At 41.4% G+C, this 25,229-nt stretch overlaps 1 protein-coding gene across 1 annotated transcript in view; it reads right to left on the reverse strand.

The window, feature by feature from the left end:
• Window positions 1-431: 431 nt before the first annotated feature.
• Window positions 432-25,229, reverse strand: part of LOC117938822 (copine-8) — an 82,164-nt gene continuing 57,366 nt past the window's right edge. The window contains exons 10-20 of the mRNA XM_034863729.1: window positions 23,935-23,976; window positions 21,891-21,966; window positions 20,422-20,475; window positions 20,120-20,181; window positions 11,896-11,942; window positions 10,538-10,719; window positions 10,196-10,323; window positions 8,276-8,378; window positions 5,698-5,755; window positions 5,423-5,496; window positions 432-1,233 (exon numbers count right to left, since the gene is read on the reverse strand). Of these exons, the coding sequence (XP_034719620.1) occupies window positions 1,030-1,233; window positions 5,423-5,496; window positions 5,698-5,755; window positions 8,276-8,378; window positions 10,196-10,323; window positions 10,538-10,719; window positions 11,896-11,942; window positions 20,120-20,181; window positions 20,422-20,475; window positions 21,891-21,966; window positions 23,935-23,976 (1,030 nt within the window). The 3' untranslated portion in view covers window positions 432-1,029. The remainder of the gene's footprint in view (window positions 1,234-5,422; window positions 5,497-5,697; window positions 5,756-8,275; window positions 8,379-10,195; window positions 10,324-10,537; window positions 10,720-11,895; window positions 11,943-20,119; window positions 20,182-20,421; window positions 20,476-21,890; window positions 21,967-23,934; window positions 23,977-25,229) is intronic.

The following is a 25,229-nucleotide window of genomic DNA, read 5'->3' on the forward strand; positions in this document are numbered from 1 at the left end:
GCAGACGGACAGAGAGGGTGAAGTTACAAATAGAGCTACAAGCAGACAGACACTCACCCCCCACAGACAGACAGACAGACAGAGACAGATCGACAGACACTCACCCCCCACAGACAGACAGACAGACAGACAGATCGACAGACACTCACCCCCCACAGACAGACAGCGACAGATCGACAGACAATCACCCCCCACAGACAGACAGACAGACACTCACCCCCCCCACAGACAGACAGACAGACAGACAGACAGACGGATGGATGGAAGAGGTAGTGCAGGGCCACTATATGCATGCACTTGACTGAGGCTACACTCATGCAAAAGGTTAATACAAACACCAGAATACGGTACGATACGGTACAGCACGGTACAGAAGAGCTACCAGGACCTGCACTGCTGCTACCTGACACATGCCAGGAGAGAGAGAGAGAGAGAGAGAGAGAGAGCGAGAGAGAGAGAGAGAGAGCGAGAGCGAGAGAGAGATTGCTTCATATTGATGAAACTATGTGTATATAAAAGTATCAACAGTAAAAATCTTTTAGCATTTACTGTAAACTGAGTGAGTTGGAGAGAGAAAGAGAGAAAGAGAATTAGAAAGAAGAAGTTACATATGTTATGTTCTGTTATTTACAGAAAGAGTTCATTTAAAATCAAGCAATTCCTTTGTTTTGTCAGAACACATTTTCTTATCAATGGTTCCAAAGCTTTCATTCCTTCCTTTCCTCCCTGCTAGGAACTCAGACTTGCCGTACTCTCTCCGAGGCCTTTCCAGGTTTCCCCAGGCAAAAACTAAAGAAATTCCAGACAGTAACAAGAATGCTTGACAGTGGAAGTAAACAGACTCTCATTGGCTTTTCCTGTCCTCAAAAGCGACACTCTCCTGGCTCGACATGCAGCCTTCTGAACAAGAGAAAGACCACCGTGATCCACGGCGACAAGGCATGGAGAGCGGCTTCAGGGATGTGGAAGTATTTTGCGCGTAAAGTTCAGCTAACCCCTGGGCCCTGAAACATTTCTCCCTCTGGCTCCTCATAACTGGGTTTGGATGGGTTGCCCTGGCGGCGTGTAGGGAGGCGGTGTGTAGGGAGGCGGTGCAGGCGACGGCTTGATCCCGCGCGTCCTCATGTAGGAGAGGAACTGGTCAGGGATCTCGGCCAAGACGTCTTTGGCGAGCCGCGCCATGCTCAGGATGTGGTTCCCCGTCCGGTCGATGTAATCCCTGAATGGGACAAACTGGGAGGGACGACAGGGAAGAAGAAAGTGGGGTGAAGTGAGAAGTGAAAGTTTACGCTTCAGCAACCGCCGCCAAACTTTAAGGAGAATATTATATATGCAGTCATCAAGCGCATATTTCAGTGATGGAGAACTCAAGTTTCTATTCTCTGGACCTTTGACGTGACTTGGAGTCACACACTGTCACACAAGTTTCTGACACCTTTATGTGAAATGTGGGATCAAAATTTTGATATGGGATGTTGATAAATATTCAGTCTGCAACCGTTTCATGCAGGGGCCAGTGATGGAGTACTTAAGACTCTTCTCTGGACACAAAACTCAACAGGGACACAAACTCAGCTAATGGTGACGCGACTCGGACTCGACTTGGACTCTTCTTTGGTGAGTCGGTCTTTGACCGGAACACTGGGGACCCAAGACTTGACTCGGACTCGACAGTTGGTGTCTTGACTACAACACTGACATATTTACTGGGTTCCCATGTTAAAAGAAGACAGCTGGAGATAGAAGTGCAAATATTGAGGGGAAAAATGAAGACAGGCGAGGAGATGAAGAGTGCAGTAAAAAGATGAAAACAAAAAGAACAGAGATTAGAAGAAAGATTAAGAGCAGAGGACTGAGGGTAAAATGTATGGCAGCAAACAAAAAAAAGTTCAAATTAAAACAATAATAAATAATAAATTATCCTCTCCGTTTTTAAAAGGTGCTCTAAGCGATGTCAAATGTGTTTTAGGCTACAACATTTGTTGTCTCATACAGCAAACATCTCGCTATCCGCGAGCTACCTGTCCCCAGAACACACTGGGCGTTCTCTGTGGACAGCCCAGGGTCTTCCAGCGTTCCAGCCAATAACTGACAAGAAGGATTTGGGGGTGGGGGTTGGGGGGGTTAGTGCACGGAAGCACAGAATGGAGGGGGAGGGGACGGGATAAGGAGGAGGGAGGGGCTTTAAATTAAATTTAAATTAGTCTTGTTTTGTTTGAAAATCCTTTGAACTTTGAATGTCACCAAACATCGCGTAGAGCACCTTGAAGTGAAAGGAGCAATTATGAACGCCGAGATAGAGAAGAGATTCTCTCCTAATTAAGACACCGCCGATTGGCCCTGTTTTCTCAAATGAAACTCTGGTGTCCGGTTGGCTGGTGAATGTCATAACTTTCTCCTAAACAGCAGGGAAAAAAAAAAATCTGATCCCCAATGTCACTGAGATGAGGATCTTGTTAAAACCACGCTGTCAATTTTTCGGTCAATTCTCTGTAAAATATTCAGGACCCATACTGTGGAACAACAGTGATCAAAGCCAAGGTTAGCCAGGTCTCTGTCAATGTTATGAAAACATTTAAACTATCTTCTTAGATAATCACACAACTGGTATATAGGCCAGTTAGTCTTTTTTCATTTCTTGAGAATTACTAGTTTGTTCTATTTAGATGAATATAACTTTTCATATCTGTGTGACTTTTTCTTACTGAAAAAAGGCTATGGTTGTCTTTGAAATTGTTTTATCAGGTTTATTTTAGTTTATGCATATGCTTGCATATGCTGTTATTATTTACATAGATCTGGTAATGTTCTTTTTTCATGCGCTATTAAATCAATGAGAATGTGCAAACTAGAATATATAGAGAATATTAGGTGTTAGAGCTCGCTGACGGCATTTACAGCCGCTGGTTTGGGAAACAGAACAGCCAGCAGCTACATAACGGGACCTAGTTAGATCGTGCAAACGTCTGACAATAAATATTAAGCGAAAAATATGCAGGTTCAAATAAGGGGTTATAGCAAAGTCAAGAACTGGTTGGTCAGGAATTATTTTAGTGGCTTTCATACAAAGGAGAATAATACCTGTGGATGCACCTGTTTGCCTTTTTTTCTCCCCTGATTCCACCTCCAATAACTTATAATAAATGTTTCAATGTTTTCACCCCCAGACAGATGGATCAGGCCGCTCTGCTGTGACTCAATATTTACATCTAAAGACTGCTGCCTCCTTTGCAATGCCAGTCCACCTGCTGTGATGAAATAAATGCAGACAGATTTCAATGACAGTCACGTGTCATACACCACAAAAGCCATGTACACATATCATTTATTTAATGAGCTGCTGTAATGTACAATAACAAGTTAAGATCAGAGGCCAATTTGTGCTGGAAACCCTTGCTGCAGAATGTACCCCTCGCCATGTCACAAGGGGTTATTAGCTGGCTGATAATGAGAGGCTGTAGGCAGAATTGGTGTAATTTTCCACTACTGAAACTTAGTTTTACACCATCTTCAGGTTTTTTTCTGCATACATGTGTGTGTGTGTGTGTGTGTGTTTGTGTGTGTGTGTGTGTACTTCAGCTTGTTAAAAAGCCAACTAACGAGCGCACCTCCCTCGCCTACGTGTGCTGAGGGAGGGTGTGAGCGAGCGAGATATGACAGTGGTGTTATAAAGGTCAATGAGGACAAAAATGGGACTCCGCTGTGTCACAACAAACAAAAGGCTCACTCTGTATGTTTGCATTTCTTCTCCTTGCTTTGGTGCAAGGGAATGACATGAGTTTAAGGCGTAATGCTTGTCATTGTGGGCTGATACAAATAAGGATAGATATAAAAAGCACCCACAAAAAGGATTAATACCGATGATTGACAGGCTGAAGGAATGAGGATAAACTAAATATAGCTAAGATTTTGAGCAGCCCATCCCAGTCCTCTTGTACTTTTCAATGCTATGTTTTTTGTTTTTATTGTCTCTGCGGTTGTTTTCCAGTTAGTATATCGATCTATATATTATATCTCAAAGTTAAAAAGCTGGCTTCTGATAAGGCTTGATAAGTTGTAGTAGCTTGGTGAGAAACTCCCCTTTGCGTGACTGACCGCAGTGGCCGCATTGCCCTGTAGGCCGCGGGTTCCAGCTCAGGGTCTCTTTGCGTCCACTTTAATGAGAACAATACAGAGAGACAGAGATATGGCAGCATCTCCATAGATACTGGGGAGCATGCCATTATCTCTCTGTTTGTACGTGTGTGGCGCATTTTGTGTGTCCATCTTGCTATCTGGCGCGCTGTGGGATCGAGGTGGCCAGACAACTGTCTGCATGGAGACCGAGTTGGAACAGCCTGGACAGGACTCAGGTGTTTTTTAGCCGCTCACCTTTAGAACAGGCTTGCACACAAATCCTTTTGCAAAGTGCTTTGGGGAAAATGTCTTCCTGATGGTCTGTCAAACATTTTCCAATATCCAACATGTCCCTAAAGTTTTGACACTGCCCTGGTGTTCCATTACCCCAAGGACCCTTAAACGCTCCAGGCTTATTAGTTGTCCCCTTGTGCTGATTTAATTGGAATTTTGTTTGGGAATATGCACCATTAAAGCATTCATAAATATGATTAAAAATACCTTGCACTGATCTAGATTAAAGACCACCTTTACCTCAGTTTTGTGCTTCAAAATTGCCTATTCCTAAATTATTATGATTAGGTAAATTACCATGGAGCAAACTTGTGGACAGGAAGTCTCCCAGCACAGACAAAATGTAAACATTTCACAGAGTAAGGGCGGGACACACAGAGTTAATAAGGGCTCTGGAACTAATATTTACCCCAGTTTTGGGTGGTTAATTTGGCCTTTATATTGTAATGCCATTTAAAAAAAATATTTAGGGATAAAATCAGAAAAAAAGTGACAATGAAGGATCTAGGTCACTTGTGTCAAACTCAAGGCCTGCTGGCCAAATCCGTCCCTTTGCCGATTTTTCGCTTTCACTTAAGTTTTTGGTGCTCTTTCCAATTTTTTCATTTTTTCCTGACGTTAGTTGTTGTTGTTGTTTTAGTTGCTTCTTTGTCGCTTCCTCCTATGATGGTTTAGGAATTTTTTGGATGACTTTTTTTTAGGGTTTTAGGTCAACCAAACTGTAAGTTAGAGGACTTTAAGAGACATGCAAAAATGCAGTCAAAGATATTTGACTTTTTCAAAATAAAAGCATGTGAAGAAACTATACTTCTGGCCCTTGAGTGATGTGATTCTCATTTTCCAGTGTGAGTTTGACACTACTGATCTAGGTGCCAGAGAGGCAGAGCTCATTTGTAAGCTTAAATTTGGTTTTTCTTTTGGATTACAGTTAAAACATATTTTCCGTAAGAGAAAAATAAAACTGCAGTGAGGGAATGGTTTAATGGTTTAGGAGAACGAAAGGATTGTGTACCTGGACAATGTCCCTCTCAGCAAATCTTCCTCTGGATGAGATTCTGATTTCATCGCCATCCAACTCAACCATGGCTGAGGACATAGTAAAATCAAATACACAAGTTATTTCTCACTGTTATCAAATTCAGAAAAAAAGTCAGCAAAACGCAAAATACAAAAGCAGGACTCGCAACGCATTAATAGAGCTGATTTTGTCCAGAACCCAGTTTTTACGGAGTGGACTTTTTAAATGTGTTACATATAAATATTACTCACTAGTTCTTGTTGACTTACCATCAAATTCTGCTGGCCCCACCCCCACGATGATGATTGACATTGGCAGACAGGCAGCCTGCAGGAAAGGAGAGGAACAATGAATATTTGATCCATGTCAACATTTTGGGCAAAAGTCTTCTTCTTTGAAAACTGGGTTTGTCTGCACTTAGAGTCGTTAATGGGATAAAAATATACATGGTTACCAAAGCATTCACAGATCATGATGTAGTGTTCATGTCTTGCCATGTAAACAGTATGTGTAACTATCTGGGTTTCCTACAGCCCCTCCCGCAGCGCTGTGTGAGTAATATTAGAGACACGAGAATCAACATGGCCTGGACTCGCTGACAGCTTATAAATGACGTGTGTGTGTGTGTGTGTGTGTGTGTATGTGTGTGTGTGTATTGAGTATTTTGAGTAATGGATTGACCACAGGCAGCAGAGTAATTGATGATTTTTCAAAACATCTCATCTATTTTTGCGCTCCCCTGGGTAAATGTCTTCTTTAGGTCTCCTCTGCCCTTAGCTCTCTTTCCCCCCTCCCCGTCCCCACATCTCTGCCACTTCTTTCTCCTCTCTCAGCCTCCATTTCTCCTTCACGTCTTGTCCTTCTCAACCTCTCCCTTCCTCTTCTCTGCCTTCAAAGGCCTGAGATGGATCACTGCCTCCCCAGAAACGGCTGCCGTTCACTGTTCACTTTGCTTGCATTCTACATGGTGCTCTGGCTTTTCTCTGGAGCATGCTGTGACTTGACAGTGATGGAGAGGACGGACGGAGGGTGAATAACATGCTGTCAAAAGTGAGGCCGGCACAGCTTCCCCAGTCACTTCATATTTCTGTTGCCAGTGCAAGGAAGGATGGATATGCAGAGACTAGTAAAAATATTTGTCAATACCAAAACAACAGAACAACACCCTGTATTCATGTATATACTCTGAGACGTTTGTGCTGCATGTCTCTGGCAGATTTACATTATCTGTTAAACAGCCAACAATATGTGCCTTTTCTCTGTGTAGTAATTCCATAGTTAATGCATCTATGAGCTGACACGGATTTGCCTTGCAGGCTAATGAGGAAAATAATGGAACAGTTGTTATCAGCATTCATTCAAAGACAGATTTTGGCTTCAGGAGCAAAACAAGTAACGATGACGAGAATTTACGAGACACTTTTTTTGCCCAAATGTAAATGTTTTCACCTTGACAGTTCTAGTTATATTCTTACACATTTCCGTGCTTTTATATCTAAGCAACTATGCATCATGAAATACTACATAGTGCTGTCTAAGTGTGGCATTTATTGCAAATGTTTTCCATAAGGAAATATATTTTTGGTGAAATGTCTATTTTAACACTTATTGCGATTTATTTGTTGCTTTCTTTTTACAGCATTCCACAAAAAGAAAAAAAACAATATCTTCTATCTATAAATTACAGGAATGTCTTTCAGTCTGTGTTATTTGCATGTCTCTCGAACCGTTAGTCCGATGGAATTCAAACTTGACAAGCGTCTTGCAACGGGCAGGAGTGAGTAGAGTACAGAGATTAGAAATGCAAAACATATCGTTAAATATATATCGGTAAAAGAAGCCAGAATCCGACACATGCAAAGCTCAACCAGCTAAAGGCAACAAGAGGCAGACAGAGCGTGATGCCACTTACAGTAAAGGCATCTATCTAATAAAGCAAGACGTAGCTGTACATATGTACTGTAAGTCCATGTTTGGGGGTGTGTTTTGGGGGAAGGTAACCTGCACAACACACATGCGAAACGCTTAACAACAGCGGGGAGGGGATGGGGGGTGTTACTGCCTTTGATTTTTTTCCTGCTATTTTATTAAGTTGCTGTGAGCTGGCATAACATAACGTAATCTTTGAGATTTTTCCTTCCGGCGCTGTGCAATACGAGAAAATCTGTCTTTAAAAGACTCACCCTGCGTCGGATTAATTAAGTCTACTGCTAATTTACAACACTTATAACATTACCGTTACCAATATACCCCCGCAAATCAAATCACCGTTTACAGTCAAGCCACTAAACCTGTATGGAAATGAACTTCTCTGCTGAAGTGTTAAATTCGTTAACACACAACACAAGACAACTTTTTCTCTGTCTGTCTGTCTGTCTGTGTGCACAAACATACACACAAATGGTCCGGTTCTGGTGGTCCAGGTGAGCTAAGCAGGCACCCGGCATCTATCTTTTCATTTTTGATATTTAGTAAGGAACATTGTGTTGCATCGTTTTGTATAAAAAGTGCTAAATGATTAAAGTTTAATTATTTAGGGATAATTCAAACACTGACTAACATGTTACTAACTAAGTCCACTTATTTTTGCAAGCATGCAAACAAACTCACGTCAAACCACCTGTTTAAACCTTAATCAGCAATGCTGTGGACTTTCTGATCACTCCAGACCAGTACTTTGAGTATAAGTACAGTTAATATTACTACTTAAAGCCATTTATACATGCAACTGATGTTTCTCCGACAAAAAATATGTGAAGTGAGGGCAGTCTCTCTTTTTTTCCCTTCTGTTTTAAGGGGTGACAGAGTGCAGGGTCAGGTGTTAACAGCCACAGTAGATGCACTTACGTTGACAATAGACTCCTTTGTCTGGGCCATGTCTGAGATGACACCATCTGTGATGATGAGGAGCACAAAATACTGGGAGCCATCCTTCACCGAAGCGGCATACCTACACACAAAAACACAGAAAAGCAATTTGTGTCATTATTGATGCGCTGCTATCCTTGTGTCTTTTGTTTACCATGCGATTTGTTTTTTTGAGCATCATTATGCATGTTGTTAATTAAAGTACTCAGCGTGTAGTCAAATTAAACAGAGTACACATAAACACTTTAGTTGAGTGGAAATGAGGCATTACACATCCTTTGAAAATTATTTTTCTCATTGAGAAAATATCACTTACCGCCCACACTGGATGATCTTAATCTGTCAAATTCTTCTCTCTGTGCATCTCTTTTTAAGTAAATTCTACAAAGCCTCAGCTCAATACGGCTTTCAATATCTGCAGTGATGCTGAGCACAACCTTTTGCTCCTGTGTGATTCGTGAATTTACTATTACTGATATTTACACACTGAGATTACTTTTGTCGCTTCAGCTTCACCTTTCTGCAAAGGGAGGTCAACTCTATGTCTGTCTCCTCCCCCCTACATTTGATAACTGATGTTTGAGTGTCTCACTGAGTAAAGTGAATAGTTACTAAGCTGCATGTATGTGAGGGTGAAAGAAGAGGAGAAACATTGGGTTACTGTAATAGATGGGCGATTGGTAAACAGAGGAGAGGAGGTGGGATGTAGGGGCTGGGATTACAGATGGGGAATGAGGTGAAAAAACAGCCGGTGCTTGGTTACATACAATAAACCGGCTTGAAGTTGACAAAAAGGGAATCAAATTGCAAAAATATGCTTCATGTCTCTGCCACTAATTTCAAAAGCTGTGAATGAGGTTTAGGAGGACACAATTTGTAGAAAATGTGCTGATTAGTCTGGTATTTATCAAACTGTGACGATTCTTGAAGTTAAATCTTGTAGCAAAAGTTAATGAGGTGTGATGTAACCACTGTACTATATATACATGTAGAAAGTGTTGCTACAGCTCGGTCACAAGTGTAAACACGTTATGTATATACGTATGAACATGAAAATGAGCCCAACACGGGACCTTTAAATATAATGAATATCAAGATTGGTGATTTGTTTGTGCATTAAAAAAACATGTTAGCGAGGAGTGGACAAAAGCAAAGAGGGATTCATTCACGGAGTTAGCTAAACAGAACACATGAGTCAGGAAAAGGGTAAAGGGGTAGTTCAGGTTATATTGCAGGCTAAATAAGAGGAAACTGCTGCCTCTGTATTATGGCTTCGTTCACCATTTCCCTTCAGAGTGCCTCTTCGAGTGTAACTACCCAATTAAGATTTCAGTCAATTATCTTCTAAATATGTGAAGTAACGTGATGAGAAGCTTCACTTGAGTACATCTCTTTAATTGCACACTTGCGTGAATAGTTCCTGAATGTCTTTTTTATTTCCAAACTTTGTCTCGATCACAGGTCTGTGTGGCTTTCCTGCAGCATCTGTTCTCGTCTACGCAGAGACACGAAAACAAACATACGATTAGCTGTCACTTATTCTCTGTTTGTGCCTCTAGTTTTTATCTCACCTAAACTCTTGTTAGCTACTTGGCAACAGTTGCTGCATGGGGCCTATTAAAGAAAACCTGAAAACACTTGCTGAGTGTCTGTCACAAAGTGAAATGTACCCGATGTTCTTTCACGCGTTCTCAAATGATTTGAAGTTCATTATATAAGCAATTATAAACAGTGTGAAAAAGAGTGTGTTTGTGGTATAATTACAATTGAAAAACAATAGACTAGATTGTGGAAAAATAGGCATCGGAATCCACTTACTTGAGTAGCGATTAATGAGGGAAGTGGGAAGAATTGGTAAAATAAACAAAAAAAACTCCTACAACATTGTGTGTGTGTTACCTGGCCACATGGTTGATGACCGGGGAGAAGTTGGTGGGTCCGTAGAGCTGAACTGACTTCAGACTCTGGTAGTAGGCTTCCATCACACCGTCGATACCTGTACAGTAGGGGTTCTGAGGGTTTCCGTTCTACATTAAGAAGAGGAGAGGTGACCATCATTAACCTGCATGATTAGTTTCAGATGCACTGAGGAGACACAGATGCAACAAACTGCATTGGAAGTATATTGTACTTTGGTCGGTATGTGATGTCACATTGGCTAATTTAAAAACCCAATGCAGGAAACGTATCCAAGTTTTACGCGCTCCCTGCCTTCCTCGTCCTGAACCCTCTTGTTCGTACCAAGGCAAACTCGTGGGAGATCCGTCCATCAGGTGGCAGCTTGGCTCCGAACCCCAGCGCTGGAAACATCTTGTCGCTGTCATAGTCCTGGATGATTTCTCCTACTGCCTTGAGGGCCATTGCATAAGCATTCAGCTGGTAGGGACTCATGTAGTGGAGAGAGGTTGGCTGGGCGGGGTTTCCTGTTTGTGAAAATAGGAACACACATGTTTTGTGTTGATTTAACAGAAGTTAAGAGTTTATACGGCTTAGTGTTAAACCATGGTAGACAACAATGGTGTAAAAATGTCCAACATGACTAACTGTCTTGAAATGTACTACTTTGACTTGCGTTTATTTCAGTATTCAGTCTTTGTTATTGCCTCTTCCTTCATTAAACCAGAGGCACATTATGGTAGACTCACCATTTACAGTATATCTCTTTATCTGCAGGAAATATAATGTTTCAAATGAATTATCCTGAAGTTGCTATGGTAACAGTGGAAAGAATCAAATATAAAAAGGTTGGATATTGCAACAGCAAGGGTTTACTCCTTGGATCAAAATGTGACACAAGTGAATGCCTTTATTGTAAAATGGTTTTTGAAAATGTTAGTTGAAATGTTCTTTCTTGTGATTGTACCGGTACGTGGGAAACTGTATATAGTCCAATATTGTAAAGTGGAAAAGTCAATAATGCCGTTGATACTTTTGTTGATACCATTTTAACTAACAGAATGAAAGAAAAACTTAAACAGGTAATTAATTATCCATTTGTGTTGTGAGTAACATGAATAGTCAGCAGCTGTGGGCTTAATGCTGCTTTATGGGAACTACTATCACTATTTGAAAAGCCACTTGAACTTCTAAATAACATTTTTCCAATCCTTGTTGTTCGGTGACTCAAGATGTGTTAGATCTCTGATGGAACTAAACTGGCTGCCAGTTACACTAATGTAAAATTAATGTGAATCTGTTTCTTGACTCGCTCTTCCAGCTGTGTCTTAATAAACTGCTGAACTCTACTAGCAACCATTCTAAATTGAGATTTTAGTTAGAGCCAGACAGATCAAGTACACCTCATCATCAAACATCAATTGCGTCCGCCGGTGCTGCTAGGAACGGGCTCAAGGCTAGATGGATAACACAGTTCTAAATCATAGCCCTTGGAGCGTGTTACTGCACTCAGCTTAGCTGCCAGGTGTGATGGAGAGGGCTATTAGGAAACACTTGATTCTCCATCTGCATATATTTGAAATAAATGCTCTCAGAGCACTTTGTGTGTCTTTAAGTGAATGTGGGAACTCTGAGTGAGTGTGAGTGTGTGTGTGTGTGTGTGTGTGTGTGTGTGTGTGTGTGTGTGTTTATGGGAGGCTCACCATTGGAAGCTGTGAAATCAATGGCCACGGTGAAGTTAATCTGGGTCCTGAGAAGACAAAAGCAGAAATGATTTATTAATTAGGAGTCATTTTCACCCTCTCTGTTTCTGGCACAGGCACACAAGCCCTCACACACAAACACACACACACACACACAAAAACACAAAACACACACACAAAACAATCAGAAGGAAAGAAATGAACTGCGGACTTAATCTAAAAACATGATCAGTGTTTGGGAGTGTGAACACACATCCTCTTGCCCTTTAGCTGTGACAGTAATGAGTTACTGGGCTTCACACCAAACATGTGAGCATGGAATCGCTCAGAGGAAGGTTGTTGTTTTCGAAGGCAGAACACAGCTACAGCATCTGCCACCCTAACTTTGCTCCCAGAATTCAACTCCATTAAGCTGTGACAGCAGCCCTTTGACAAGGAGAGGGGAAATGTTACTAATGTTAAATTAGACTTCCCAGACCAATGGGCAATTTCGTTTTGACTAATACAAATTTACATACCAGTAAACCGCAATCATCACAGAACTTAAATTAATAGGCAAACAAGAGGTCTACAGTCATGGTAGCGGCTCTGTGAGGCTGTACCTAGACACAGCAGTGTTTTGAGCTAAATGCTAATGGCAGCATGCTAACATACTCACAATGACAATGAACCAATTTCCTGATTTTTAAAAAGCATAAAGTTTACCACTGTCACCATGTTAGAATGCTTACCTTTGCTATGTAGCACTAAACACAAAATACAGTGGAGGCTGATGGGAATGTTTTTACAGCTATGTCATAAACTTATTGTACTGGACAAATAATATTTTTGACCTGATATTCATGGCCTGCTAGATGAAAGGTCAGGGGTCACCAAATTTATTTAGCTTGTGATTTGCTTTACAAACTTTGCACTTTCTGGAAGAAAAAACAGACAAATGAGATAAATGTGATGAAGAACAAGCTTTTTCAGAGAGAGAAAAAACAAAGCAGAGACAAACAACACACAGTACAGCACCCAGCATGAGGTAGTGTTGCATCTCTCTCCATCGAAACATTTCCCAACTTGTTAACCTGCAGGAACAGGATGCCACATCTTTTCACACCAGTCTTTATCCGCTGCCACACACACAGACACAAAAAGCATCCCTATCTACACATGTCCTGCATTCCAATAGTGTCAAACTCTGCACTGTGCCCTCCAAAGGGGACAGAGTGAGAGGGAGGGACAAAAAAGTCCAAGAGACATTTAATGATCAGCCCACATGTTTGGGGTTTTAAAACCCCAGGAAACGCAGAAGGCCTAGGGCGTGGAGCTGCCATCTCAGGTTAGCATACAGATATTAGTTGCAGCTTGAAAAATGAAAGAGAGATTCACTCAGATTTATCCTTTTTGGGAAAAGTATTACATGTACTACAGTACATGCATGAAGTGTAAGTCATTAAGATGCTGTCAATGTAGGGTATATTTGAGTTCAATCAGTTGTATCTGTCCGCCTGTATCTGTTATGTAAACAAAATCAATAATTACCAGTCATATATAAGATAATTGACAAACAAGACTTGTCTCTCTCCAGCACAAAGCTTCTTAGGAGCAGTCCAGAAAGTTAAGGTACTTTCCCCATTTTCGCCGCCACACTAGCTATCTCACGAGCCCACTCCTTCATTCCTCCGCCCTGTTAAAAGAATCTGTCTGGTTATCAATAGTCCAGACCCAACTGTTTATGTGCTTATCCATCCCGCGTAAGATTGACCCATCTCCCAGAACAAATAATCTTGGGCTGAATGGAACCTGGGTCCCTGCAATCCGACATAGGTTGTTGTGTATCCCGGGTCCAAAATTCCCGGACCTTATCACAGGAACATAGGACATGAAGGCTGTCCTCTTTCTTACATTTGTAATTATTTGGTGTGTCTTTCAGACCAATTCTAACAATCTGGAGGGAGTCAAATAGAAACAATGCATAATCTTGAACTGAATGAGGAACACTCTCAATCTCACATTGACATAGTTTGAATATTCCCATATGGTGTCCCACTCCTCATCATCCAGTGTAATACTCAGAACTTAACAGTGACATGTTTTAAAGCTTGAATGTAGACTTTGTAACCATGTGATTTATTTAGAAAATTCCAGTACATTCCAGCTTTACTAAAGGACAGCTACAAGGACAAGGGAGCAGAGAGAAGAGGTCTGAGTGAATTCTGGTCCAGTTCGGCATGTTAGCAGCAGCTTCAACCTAGCAGCCTAAATTATGCATGTCCTCTTTTTCTCCCATCCAATCTCTCTGTGTCACTAGCACACACCCATACTTGTGCACACGCACCCGCACAGTTTGAGAGAGAATCTCCAATTGTGAGTGTGAAAGGGACAACCAAGGGAACAAGGTGAGTTCGGGGACGCACAATAAAAAGTGACAAAATAAGAGAGTAGATGAAAAGGAAACAGAGCAGCGCTTTGTTAGAACACGTCACTCTGCATCATCAGCACAAGAAAACAACAATTTCAACATCAGCAATATGAGTCACACACATTTTGTTCAATTTACACGTTGTCAAAAACTATGACAATAGCAGAAATTGACAACAAAATGAGGGGTTTCAAATCAAAGTATATTGGCTGAATTCTTTCGAAAAGAGAGTGGCAATTGTTGAGTGAGTGGCATCGTCCTCAAACCTCTGCAATCTGACTGTGAACACTTTGTGCTGTGAGACTGTAAAACTCACTTGAAGGTCAATGTGTGAGGTTCTTGCTTTACAAAGTGAATATCACCCCTAATGTTTGACACCATCATTTTGACTTCAAATGGAGAGAATATTAATAGCAAGAGCAGAACACTCCAAAAAGGTCAACTCTATGCTCTGCATTAATCACTCGAGAATGTGAGTGAGACATCATGTATTTGCTCTTGGGATTTTACTCAGACATGTTGTCTTTTTAATCTTTTTTATTTTTAATTTTTTATCAGGTGAAAGGGTGTCATTTGTGTATGTTCAGTACAGGAATGTAGCTTACTTGTGTTAAAAAACAGTATTTATTTAAAGTAAGTATATCTATTTATTTATTTAGTCAGTGCCAGTAGACTAAGTTGCACCTTCCAGTGTTATCTGCACTGTAGAGATAAGGATAGTCTTTGGCAAGGAAACAAACATGCTTAACACAAACTTTATATACTGATATAAATCAAAAGAATATTACTTATTATTTTCTTGTGATTTATATATTATAAGTAAAGTACATTCCTTTACTGAACATACACAGACAGACATACATTCACCTGAGTAGCTAAAAGATAAAGCATGGCCGCAGAGTAGCAACTAAATCTTCTGGCAGGTGTGATAAGGAATTTTCAGAGGAACACACGGTCGGGCAGAGGTGAGCTGTAAGCTTGTTGTTTCTTATAAACCAAACCTTATCGTTCTGTGTCCTGAAGGTGCAGATTAACTTCTATAACCCTTTAAAGGCCACCTTTATTGTGTCATGATATGTTTTTTTTGTATTTGCCGGTCAGGCTGCAATTCACCTCTTGGCAAGTTTACTTCAACCTTTGGGTCCCGTAGAAATATATGCAATATAAAATCAAACGCAAGTTTCACCGGTTTATCTTCAATGGTAAATTAAGGGGAAAAAATATTTGTTCTCCCAACCTCTATTGGGACAGTAAAGGGTGTCAGTGAGGCAAACCCTTGAGTGCTTAAGTGCCTTACTTTAATTGCACACTGCAGATGCTTGTTCACTGTTACCTTCACTCCACAATCTACCTCTTGGTATTTACTTCTCTGTGTCTTATATAGTACGCACACACAAGCGCACACATACACACACACACGTACACACACGCACCACACACGCGCACACACACATCTGACTGCATTTACAATATATACAGTATGTACTGTACGTCTTTAATGTGCAGGGTTTCTGAGTCTTGGATACAAGACAGTACAATAGACAGCGTTAAAAAAAAATGGCTGCCCTTTTTCAATAGTGTGTAAGCCTCTGTGTGTAGTGCATACAGTATTTAATAGTGTGTTTGGGGTGGAGGGGGGATGCCACTTTACCAGCTGTTTTTTTACTGTCAGTCACTGATCTTCCCCCGCTGTTAAAGCCTGCAGTGACTCAGCTAGGAACCAATATGACAAAATACCGCACAGCAGGGGGCAGACGGATGGGGAGGTTGCGCACTACATTCAAATAAGCTTTCCTGCAGACTGAACAGGCTGGATGCTAATGTCTCTCCTACATCTTCAAAGCATCTCTTTCCACACTGTAAAAAGATGATCTTTTCTATATGCTCCTGCAGCAAGACAGCTTTCACTACATGAGTAAGAGAACATTGGCACAGATGATGAATATTTTGATAAATTCTAACAAAATAACAAAAAAGTGACACCAATTATGTATTTTTGCAAAATCGGATTCTTTTCACATAGGGGGCTTTGATAGAAAGTCAATAATTGATCAGTTAAAAGTATTTTGGCAACTTTAAAAGCCACATCTAATAAACCACATCTAGTGTTATAAAATTCCTTTATAACACACATACTTTCTTAGGAGCGTGTGAGCACTAAGCAGTTAGCTATACATTCTGGCAGCTACTGGGCCCAATAGTCACCACTACTCATCAACTTTAATTATTAAAACCAAGGGAAATCCCACTTTTAATTACAGAGAAGTTGGCCCAGTTGTCAAATCATTTTCCATTCTTTAAATGACTGATATCACTATTAAAGAAATATCCTTAAAAACCTACATTATTGTGTCAAAGGGCAGTGTAGCCCACATGGCAAGTATTCATCTTCACAGTAAAAATGTTAAGTTAAGTGTTTGAACATGTTCACAAGAAGTCTCCTTTCCTCTTATAAAGATGTGCCAGAGGGAAACGTATGCTTGAGTGCACTGAGTGGCCTAAAAACGGCATCCGAGGTTGTGTGATGTGACCTCTCCTGATAATATGCGCACAGATGTTGCTGGTTGAACAGTGTCCATCTGGCAGGAGAGGAAAGGAGAGGAAAGAAGTGGAAAGGAGAAGGATAAACAACTCATACCTGCATTAAGTCAAATTAGCATAGCGTTGATATTGGCAGTGCTTGTTCATATGCTAAGTATAACTCACAAAGTAAAACGTTTAAAGATTTCAATTGTTTTTCATCTTCCAAATCTTTGTCTTGATTCTGACTCCTCTATCTAATTATAAACTCTCAGAATGATTTCAATACAAGCCAAGTTCTCTCCTGCTTCTATTCTGGTTTCAATACTCAATTCACATACCAAAACACAGGGAAACAATATCTGTCACTGTGAGTGACAGGGCTGCCTTAGGCACAACTCAAAGTGAAAGATATAGCCAACAATTCTTCATTTCTATCTTTGTGCTCATGAATAGAGGCCTCTTTGTTGAAATCCATGGGCGGTATTAATGCTTTATCAAAGAGGGTGAAAAGAATAAGAGCAGCGATGCTCTGCGGATTAAGACAGAGCCTTCTCAAATCTGTCATTTATGTTAATGCTGCCAGCAGATCATGTTCCTAATTAGGTCCAAATGACAATTAGCTGATTGGGTTGAAGCTGCAAAAAGAGCTGTCAATCAGAAGATAAGAGGAGTGAAGCGGGGAGGAGAGCTGAGAAGAGACACAAGGAAATGAAACGAGATGAATGACAAAGGGACAATATAGCTGTACGGACAGATTGAGACACACAAAGGATTTCGGGGGAATGCACAATTGAGAAAGTACCTAGAAGCGTGGATGTGTTTACCTACAGTATTTGTGTGTGAGAGTGCAAGTGTCTGCGCACAAACACACAATCTGCCCATTATGCAGTTGGAGTAAGTGCAACAGGACCATTACAGCCCATTTAGGTTTCAAACAGTGAGACAGCACTTGGCACTTCACTTAGCCACACAAGCGTGTAACAGCACCAAGCTCACACTCCCAAAGCACCGCCAAAAAAAGAAAGAAAAACACCCTCTATCTGAGAGTTTCAAAGTGCTCTCTGACTGACGGTGCTGCTGGGAACGTGGTCTGTGTGTAAGGAGGCTCGGAGACGGGAATTCTCCAATTGCAGTGAGCGACAGAGCGAGTAAACATATGCACGGACACATGGCGTTAGTTCACACATGCATTTCAAAGCCAGCTCTCGCACATGAAGTCATTCTGACGAGCTATGTCGTCATGCAAAGTGATCACACTTAGCACATGGCCATAACCTGCATCAGCATACAAACATAGAAGCCTTCCTGTCATGCGCTCGATAAATACTCCCGCTTCATTTCCATTTCCTGAAACATACAGTAGCTCCGTATAATATCTTAATCCGGCACAGACAAAGTGCAATCCCACTGTCCTGTGAATCAATAATATATTGATCTATGTTCTTAGTCATAAAGTGATCTTTTCACTGGCTTCACAAGGTTTTGTTGTGGTGCGGGTTCACACAATGTGCACATTTACTGTATATTACCTTCTTGTGACTGTTCTTTCTCTGCATGTAGAAGTTACTGTCCATCCATTCTTATAATTGCTCTTTCTACGAACGGCTTTTAATGTTTGCAGTCAGTTAGGACGTTGTTTTGTGACTTAAGTTGGCTGGAAACATATGTCATCGACTATTAAAGAAAAATGAATAGTCCTCAATGCCTTATACTGTCATACTTTACAACTGCACTAGTAGAAACGTACTGTATAAAAATCATCTTCCTGTGCACGGGTTACTCAGATTCTCCAATATGTCCAATTTGTGCTGTGTTTTGGCTGCACCACGTGCCATACAGCACTGGGCGCGACTCAGAGGCAGAGCATCTTTCTGCCCAACTCGCAGATTATACTGACACTAAAAGTACTTTACAGAACAATCTGGTGTCTATTAAGCTAGTATCTACCATCCACTCCATGCACTCCCACAATTAAACTCCATGCCTTCTCTTTTCTGAAGTTGTCCTGATTAAAAAATAATGCGGTATCATGTTTTTCAACCTCCAGATGAATCTCTCGTTGTCCGTGGTGTTGTAAAGGAAAGATAAACGAAATTTGGGGGGGTGTTTTAGTAAACTGACCGGATAGTCTCGTTGTTTCATTGTCTGCTCGGCTGTCTGAACGCTACTGGAACGCAACATGGCGCAGCTCGTGGAATTTCAAACATTGACTTGCGCTGCATCCTGGGCGTGACCACACGCCCAGGATGCAGCGCAGATGTGCCTGGTGGAAATTGGTGGTTAGGTAACAAGTAGAGGCTGAGGTCAACCGTCAAATAGAATGTCTTGTAGGTAGGGGCCTTATAAAGTTGGAGCTCTGTTTGTGTTTGTGAACCTGATGGTTAGAACATAAGTGGGCATGGACAACAACATCAACATCCACCTAATTTATGTATGATTTAAGGCAGGCTTGTACAGTCCTCTAAATCATTTGTGCTGCAAACAAAAGATAGTCTAGCGTAGCAAGAGTTCTTCTTGGATAATCCTCTGGCTGGCTCAAGCAATTTCTGGCCAGCTTTTTGCACTTCTACTCTGAGTTGTCAGTTTAAGTCCTCCTGAATAAAGCAGCAAAAAACGCTGGTTGGGAAATAGAATGTGTTGTTTTCTTACGCTTTTGTCACAGAGGGAATAAGATCATACTTTCTTCTCACAAAACCAGGCTAAAAATTTGAAGCTATTTTGAAAAAAATCCTTGAAATGCCAGCTGACTTCCTATAAAAACAAAACAAAAAAAAGCTACAAGGGCAGCGCAAGAACGGACACACACACTTTCCCCTTTCTCTCCCTTGACAGCCCCCCCCTCTGTGAGTCTAATGAAGGCTGTGTGTAGGCGAGCCTTCACGCCATGCCTGGTTGCACACGGTCAGCCCTCCTGAGCAACATGCGTACACAAGCACATGTACAAAGACACACATACGAGCGCACATGCGACGGCACAGGGCATGGGCCGGTTCTGAAACACAATAAAGATTACACACATGGGCACAGACACACATACAATTCAGATTCGGAGCCCTGTGTGCTTGACTTCAGGTCAACCCATCTGCCAATCTCTCTCTACCTTTCACTGTCCTCTCACATGCAAATGTACATTTTTCCATCTTATACACTCACACTGAGGGATCATTATCTTTGGCATATTGCAAACGTGGAGTCATGGGGCAATCGAGACAGCGTGTCACTTCTCATTAAAACCGACTACATTCCCCATATCTCAGTATGCGCTCAATGAATGCATGATCATTGACCTACCCTCCTTTGATGTAGTCCAGGAAGGTGACATCGATGTCCACCAGGAATGACAGCAGTGTTACCTGTGAGTGATGGGACCACAATCAGCTTTGGGTCAATGAAAATCACTTTCAGGTGTTGCCTCTGATGGGACAAATACAGTTTATTCTTTGTGGCTGGTTCAGTTACAAAATAAAACACTCAGCAGTATAAAAGAGGTACCCATCTCAATCTACTGTAGTGTGGTATTGCACTTAAATGTAGCACATGCAACTCAATGTGTCAAAGGAAAAGAAAATTCATTTTTGCTAGTAGTTCCTCACCGTTCCAGAGTTGAGGTATTTTTTCTTCCTCCCTTTCTTCTTTGGATTGATCACCTAAAAAAAAGGATAAGATTCTCTGTTGATTTTAACGTTTATTTTTTCCATTCATTCTTCAATTCAGTCTTTCATTTGTGTGATTTAAGGCTGGCCTTTCTAAGGACCGGTTCAGAATTGGCACCTCTTGGTGGAAAAAGGCTTGTTCGAGAGGTGCCAGGTCAGCGCAGAACCGATCGCTTTGCGTTGAACTTGATCCCGACTTGCTTTGACGTCATGCACACGCGAGCAACGATAATCCCATGAGAACAAGGAGGCCCAAGGTTTGAGATGCAAGCAGCGCAGTTGCTTTTCACCGACTGCAAGACCAGGGTGGACCCACAGTATCCTGGGAAAGGCCAAGGGATTTTGGCTCTAAACTGAGTGGTGGGACTTGTTGACTATGTAACAGGACAAGCTTTACATAATGATTTGAGACCTTGTTGTTTTTGTGTACCGATTAGAAAAGGGACTTTTTGGGCCGTCAACCTCAATAAATTGAGTCTCTTATGATGCAACCCGAGCTCATTAAAACATGCAATTGCTCCTGTGATGTAGGGACAGCCTTAGACAATCCTGAAACTCCCTTTGATTCCCGAACACTGCATCAGAGCTGTTGAACCAGAGCTTTATGGTCTAATTATACTTGCCAAGGTTAAACAGAACAAGAGGACCTCAGGGAAATAACATACAAATGTGTAGATTTATGCATTTCCCCTTGGTTCACATTGCAATAGGAACACACAAGGACACGTTTGCCTCTGGAGGAGAGGTGCAATGATTGAAACACAGTTGTAACACACGCACGGTTGCACACGCACACACACATGCACGGTTGCACACACACACACACACACACACACACACACACACACACACACACACACACACACACACACACACACACACACACACACACACACACACACACACACACACACACACACACACACACACACACACACACACACACACACACACACACACACACACACACACACACACACACACACACACGGCCTCTTGCAATGAAAGAGGTTTTTATTGCACAAATTGAAAAACATCTTCTCTCTAACTGTCAGCTTTAAGCTGGAAGCCAGGGTCACGACACAGGCCAGAAAACACTCAATGGGCCTCTGTGTGCAACTTTGTGCGTGTGCACATCTGAGCGCTATTAGGCAAACAGCAGCTGTTTAAAATGACAGTCCCCTGTGCGCTCTCCTCTCCGTGTGGTACTCTGTTAATCAAGAAGTGTTGACTCTTCCTGGGAAAAGATAAGCCCGTGATCAATCATAACTGTCTGTCAGAGTGTGTGTGTGTGTGTGTGTGTGTGTGTGTGTGTGTGCATGAGAGAAAGTGACAATAAGCATGTCAAAGGATAACCATAGAGAGGAGAATACATGCAAGCTCACACACAAATACACACACAAATTCACCTCATAGACGTTGAACTGGCTCTGCCCTCTGGATAGTTCTCTGTAGCTGGTGCTGAATTCTCCAATAAAGTCATGACTAGAGAGAGAAGTAAGAAAAACAGAGCAGGAACACAAAAAAAATGAATAGTTGTGTTTGACAATATATTCCATTTGATTAGTTGATTGATAGCACACACTGACCAAGATGTAGTGATTATCCCAAATATTTTAACTTAACCTGAGAGCCATGATGAGAACCATGGATGGTGGTGGCGCAGTGGATATGACACATGCCTTTAGGGCGGGAGATCTGGGTTTAATTCCCACTGCGATCCATCAACCAATCCCTGAGCAAGACACTTGACCCATAGTTGCTCCAGAGGCGTGCGGCCTCTGACATATATAGCAATTGTAAGTTGCTTTGGATAAAAGCGTCAGCTAAATGACATTAATGTAATGATGAATATGAGAGCAACTCAAACGTGAGGAAGAAATTCACGTTGAAACACACAGTAAAGCTCAGTTCAAACAAACAGCTTGTTAAAAAATGACAGTTTTCTCAGTCCCGTTGAAAAATGCTACACCAAGATATCACTGTGTTCCCGCTATCAGATTTGAGAGTAACACTGAATAGATTGCAGAGCATAAATAATAGAGGAACAACTCCCCGTTCAACTACAGTTTGACAAATGTCACTCCTTTCTCTCTGACTGTCAGCACCCAGAATCCAGACTCATCATTATGCAGTCAATCTGTGACGGTGCTGCACCCAGCTTCCTTACCTTCTGAAATTATGTCAATTATGTGTGACTCGGATTAGATAAGCCGTGCACACGAAGCTAACGTGTTGAGTCTTATCGACATGAAGGAATAAGGGAATGTATTGCCGTGTATTTATCAGATGATTACAAGTAGGGAGGTTATCATTGCATCCCAGATTCATATCTTTACAACAACCTGCTATCCTTACGATATAGTATGAAACACTATGGAAATTACCCAATCAAATAGAGCAGGTGTTGAGGACTATAAAGTGTCATCTTATTTGAGTGGGTTTTGTTCAAATAATTGTTATTTTTGTCAAACTAAGTGGCCGTTCAAATCAACAACAGCCCTGCTTTAAAAAAAAGAAAATGCAAGGGGACAGTGGAAACCGGATCCAGGAGCTCCAGTTGGAGTAATAGAGACTCATCAGATGCACAACAATCAAACTGTTCTGGAAAGTTATCACGGTGGCAATTATTTGATCTTTTTCATGACAATCACAAGATACACAGTAAAAAATACAGCATTTGTGTCACAAAGTATTCTTCCAAAACCAGATGACATCACATTGCAAGTTTTTGCCCGACAACAGTGCCATGTTCTGACGTGGCCCATTGCCAATGGCAACCCCCTGAACAAAGTAGGGGTGTACTGGTCGATACTTCAGTAGGGATACCACTGATCCTAACTCTTGTTTTGAACATCAATACTTGCGTCAACACGATTATTACCAGTAAAAAAAATGAATTGGTCTCTTGTTGTTGAACACTTCTTAGTTTCTCTGCTGCTATACTTGAGCCTTGTTAGTTTACAGAGATCACACAATAACTGTATTTGATATAAATTGTTACAAAAAAACTATCTTGTGTCTTAACATGCGTGTGATTAAGTAATTCACACAGAATGGTAAAAATATGTTTTGCAAATCACAACATTTTAATAACTGCATTCAAAAGATGCACTTCTAAAATCATGACATGATTGAATCTGCATGACCGTCTGTAATTCTGGTGTTACTTAGCAGAACCAAATTTAATAAGATGAACGCAGAGGCCTGAAGCTTCGTTTACGCTTCTACGGAAAAGTAACAAACAGCGGAGGTGTTGTCACATAAAAAAAAAACATAATTTGTCTAATCATGCATCTCGATCAATTCAAACAAAGTTGGTACTGAGAGATCACCTGTAATGTATTGAACCCAGGATATATTATATGTGTTTGCAGTGTGTAATTTAAAGGGTTTTATGATAGTTAATATACAAAAAGAACAATAGAAGTGGTCAAATAAAGGAGGAATTACCTGCCATCTCTGTCCCAGTCGTACACCTCGACCTTGATTGTTCTGTTGGGAGAGGAGAGGCACAAGATGAGGAACAGATTAAAAAGACACAAGTTTCCTGAATTACGGGTCTAATAATGTTTCTCCTGATAGGATTTCTTTATGTCTTAAGGCATTGCAATGCTTCTTGGCAACATGCACTATGTCTAAAAGGTGAAAGATGATGTCGCTGGACAGTTACAATAAAAACAGCGTCTAAACCTTGATCAGAAAGTTGTCATGAAGCCGTTAGAAGAAGCAGATTCATTCTGCAGCTTATCTGTATTCCACAGTTCTGCCTGTCACTGTATTTTCCTCCGGTAATGTGCGCTCTTTTGGCCGTATTTTAACAATCTAGGCACACGGTGTGAAACGCATGGTGCAGGTGCGTTTAGGGCCCTTCCAAATCCACTTTTGCTAGTTTTAGGGCGGAAAAAAAGTGTCTGTGCGCCAGGCGCATGGTTCAAAAGGGTTGTACTTAGTGTCTTAATTAATTCATAGTGTTTTGGGCGTAACATGCAATAAACCAATCAGAGCCTTCTCCCATTCCCTTTAAAAGCAAGGCGCGTTTGTACCTTAGTGCACTGCTATAATGATGGAGGATTTGCACCGTCATATTTTTATTTTTAAATTGTTTGCATGTGTGTGTGCCGCTGCGCTTCCCTGTGTGCTTTTGTGTGTGTAACAAGCATAGTGTGCGCGCAGTGCACAAGCTTAGGTCCATTTTACTAATGCACTGTCAAAATAACAATGAAATGTTTCGCTAATGACATTAGACCAGGTTTTTGATGGTCAATGGCACGATCACTTTCTGCTGCCACAAGATAGCAAGACGCCCAGAATTCACCTGACCACACCTCCCTGTAAGACCTGCACGCCCATGGGCGCAAAGATGGGCGCAGGTGCATGTGCTTTTTAAACAACGTGGGCTTGGGAGGGGGATTTAACAACTGCGTTGGTCTTAAAATAGCAAAGACATTTGCGTCGGTCATACGCCGGATGCAAGATAGGGCCCTTCATCTCCTAATAATTCTTGTTCTCCATTATAGCTTACAAGGAAATGGGGGAGAAAAAAACAGAATAGTCTGCAAGAGGCAGATATGCTGCGGTATCACTCCATCTACCAATATGTTCAACAGGAGGGTCATTTCTCTCTGACAAAAGCAGGAGAGTGATACGTATATGTAGAGAGCGAGAAGAGTGAGGCAAAGGGATAATAGAACAGAGGCGGAATTAAAACAGGCGGAAGTCAGCTGGGGGAGAATGAAGGAGAGAGA

The sequence above is a fragment of the Etheostoma cragini genome, chromosome 23, assembly GCF_013103735.1.
Source record: "Etheostoma cragini isolate CJK2018 chromosome 23, CSU_Ecrag_1.0, whole genome shotgun sequence".
Lineage (NCBI taxonomy): Eukaryota > Metazoa > Chordata > Actinopteri > Perciformes > Percidae > Etheostoma > Etheostoma cragini.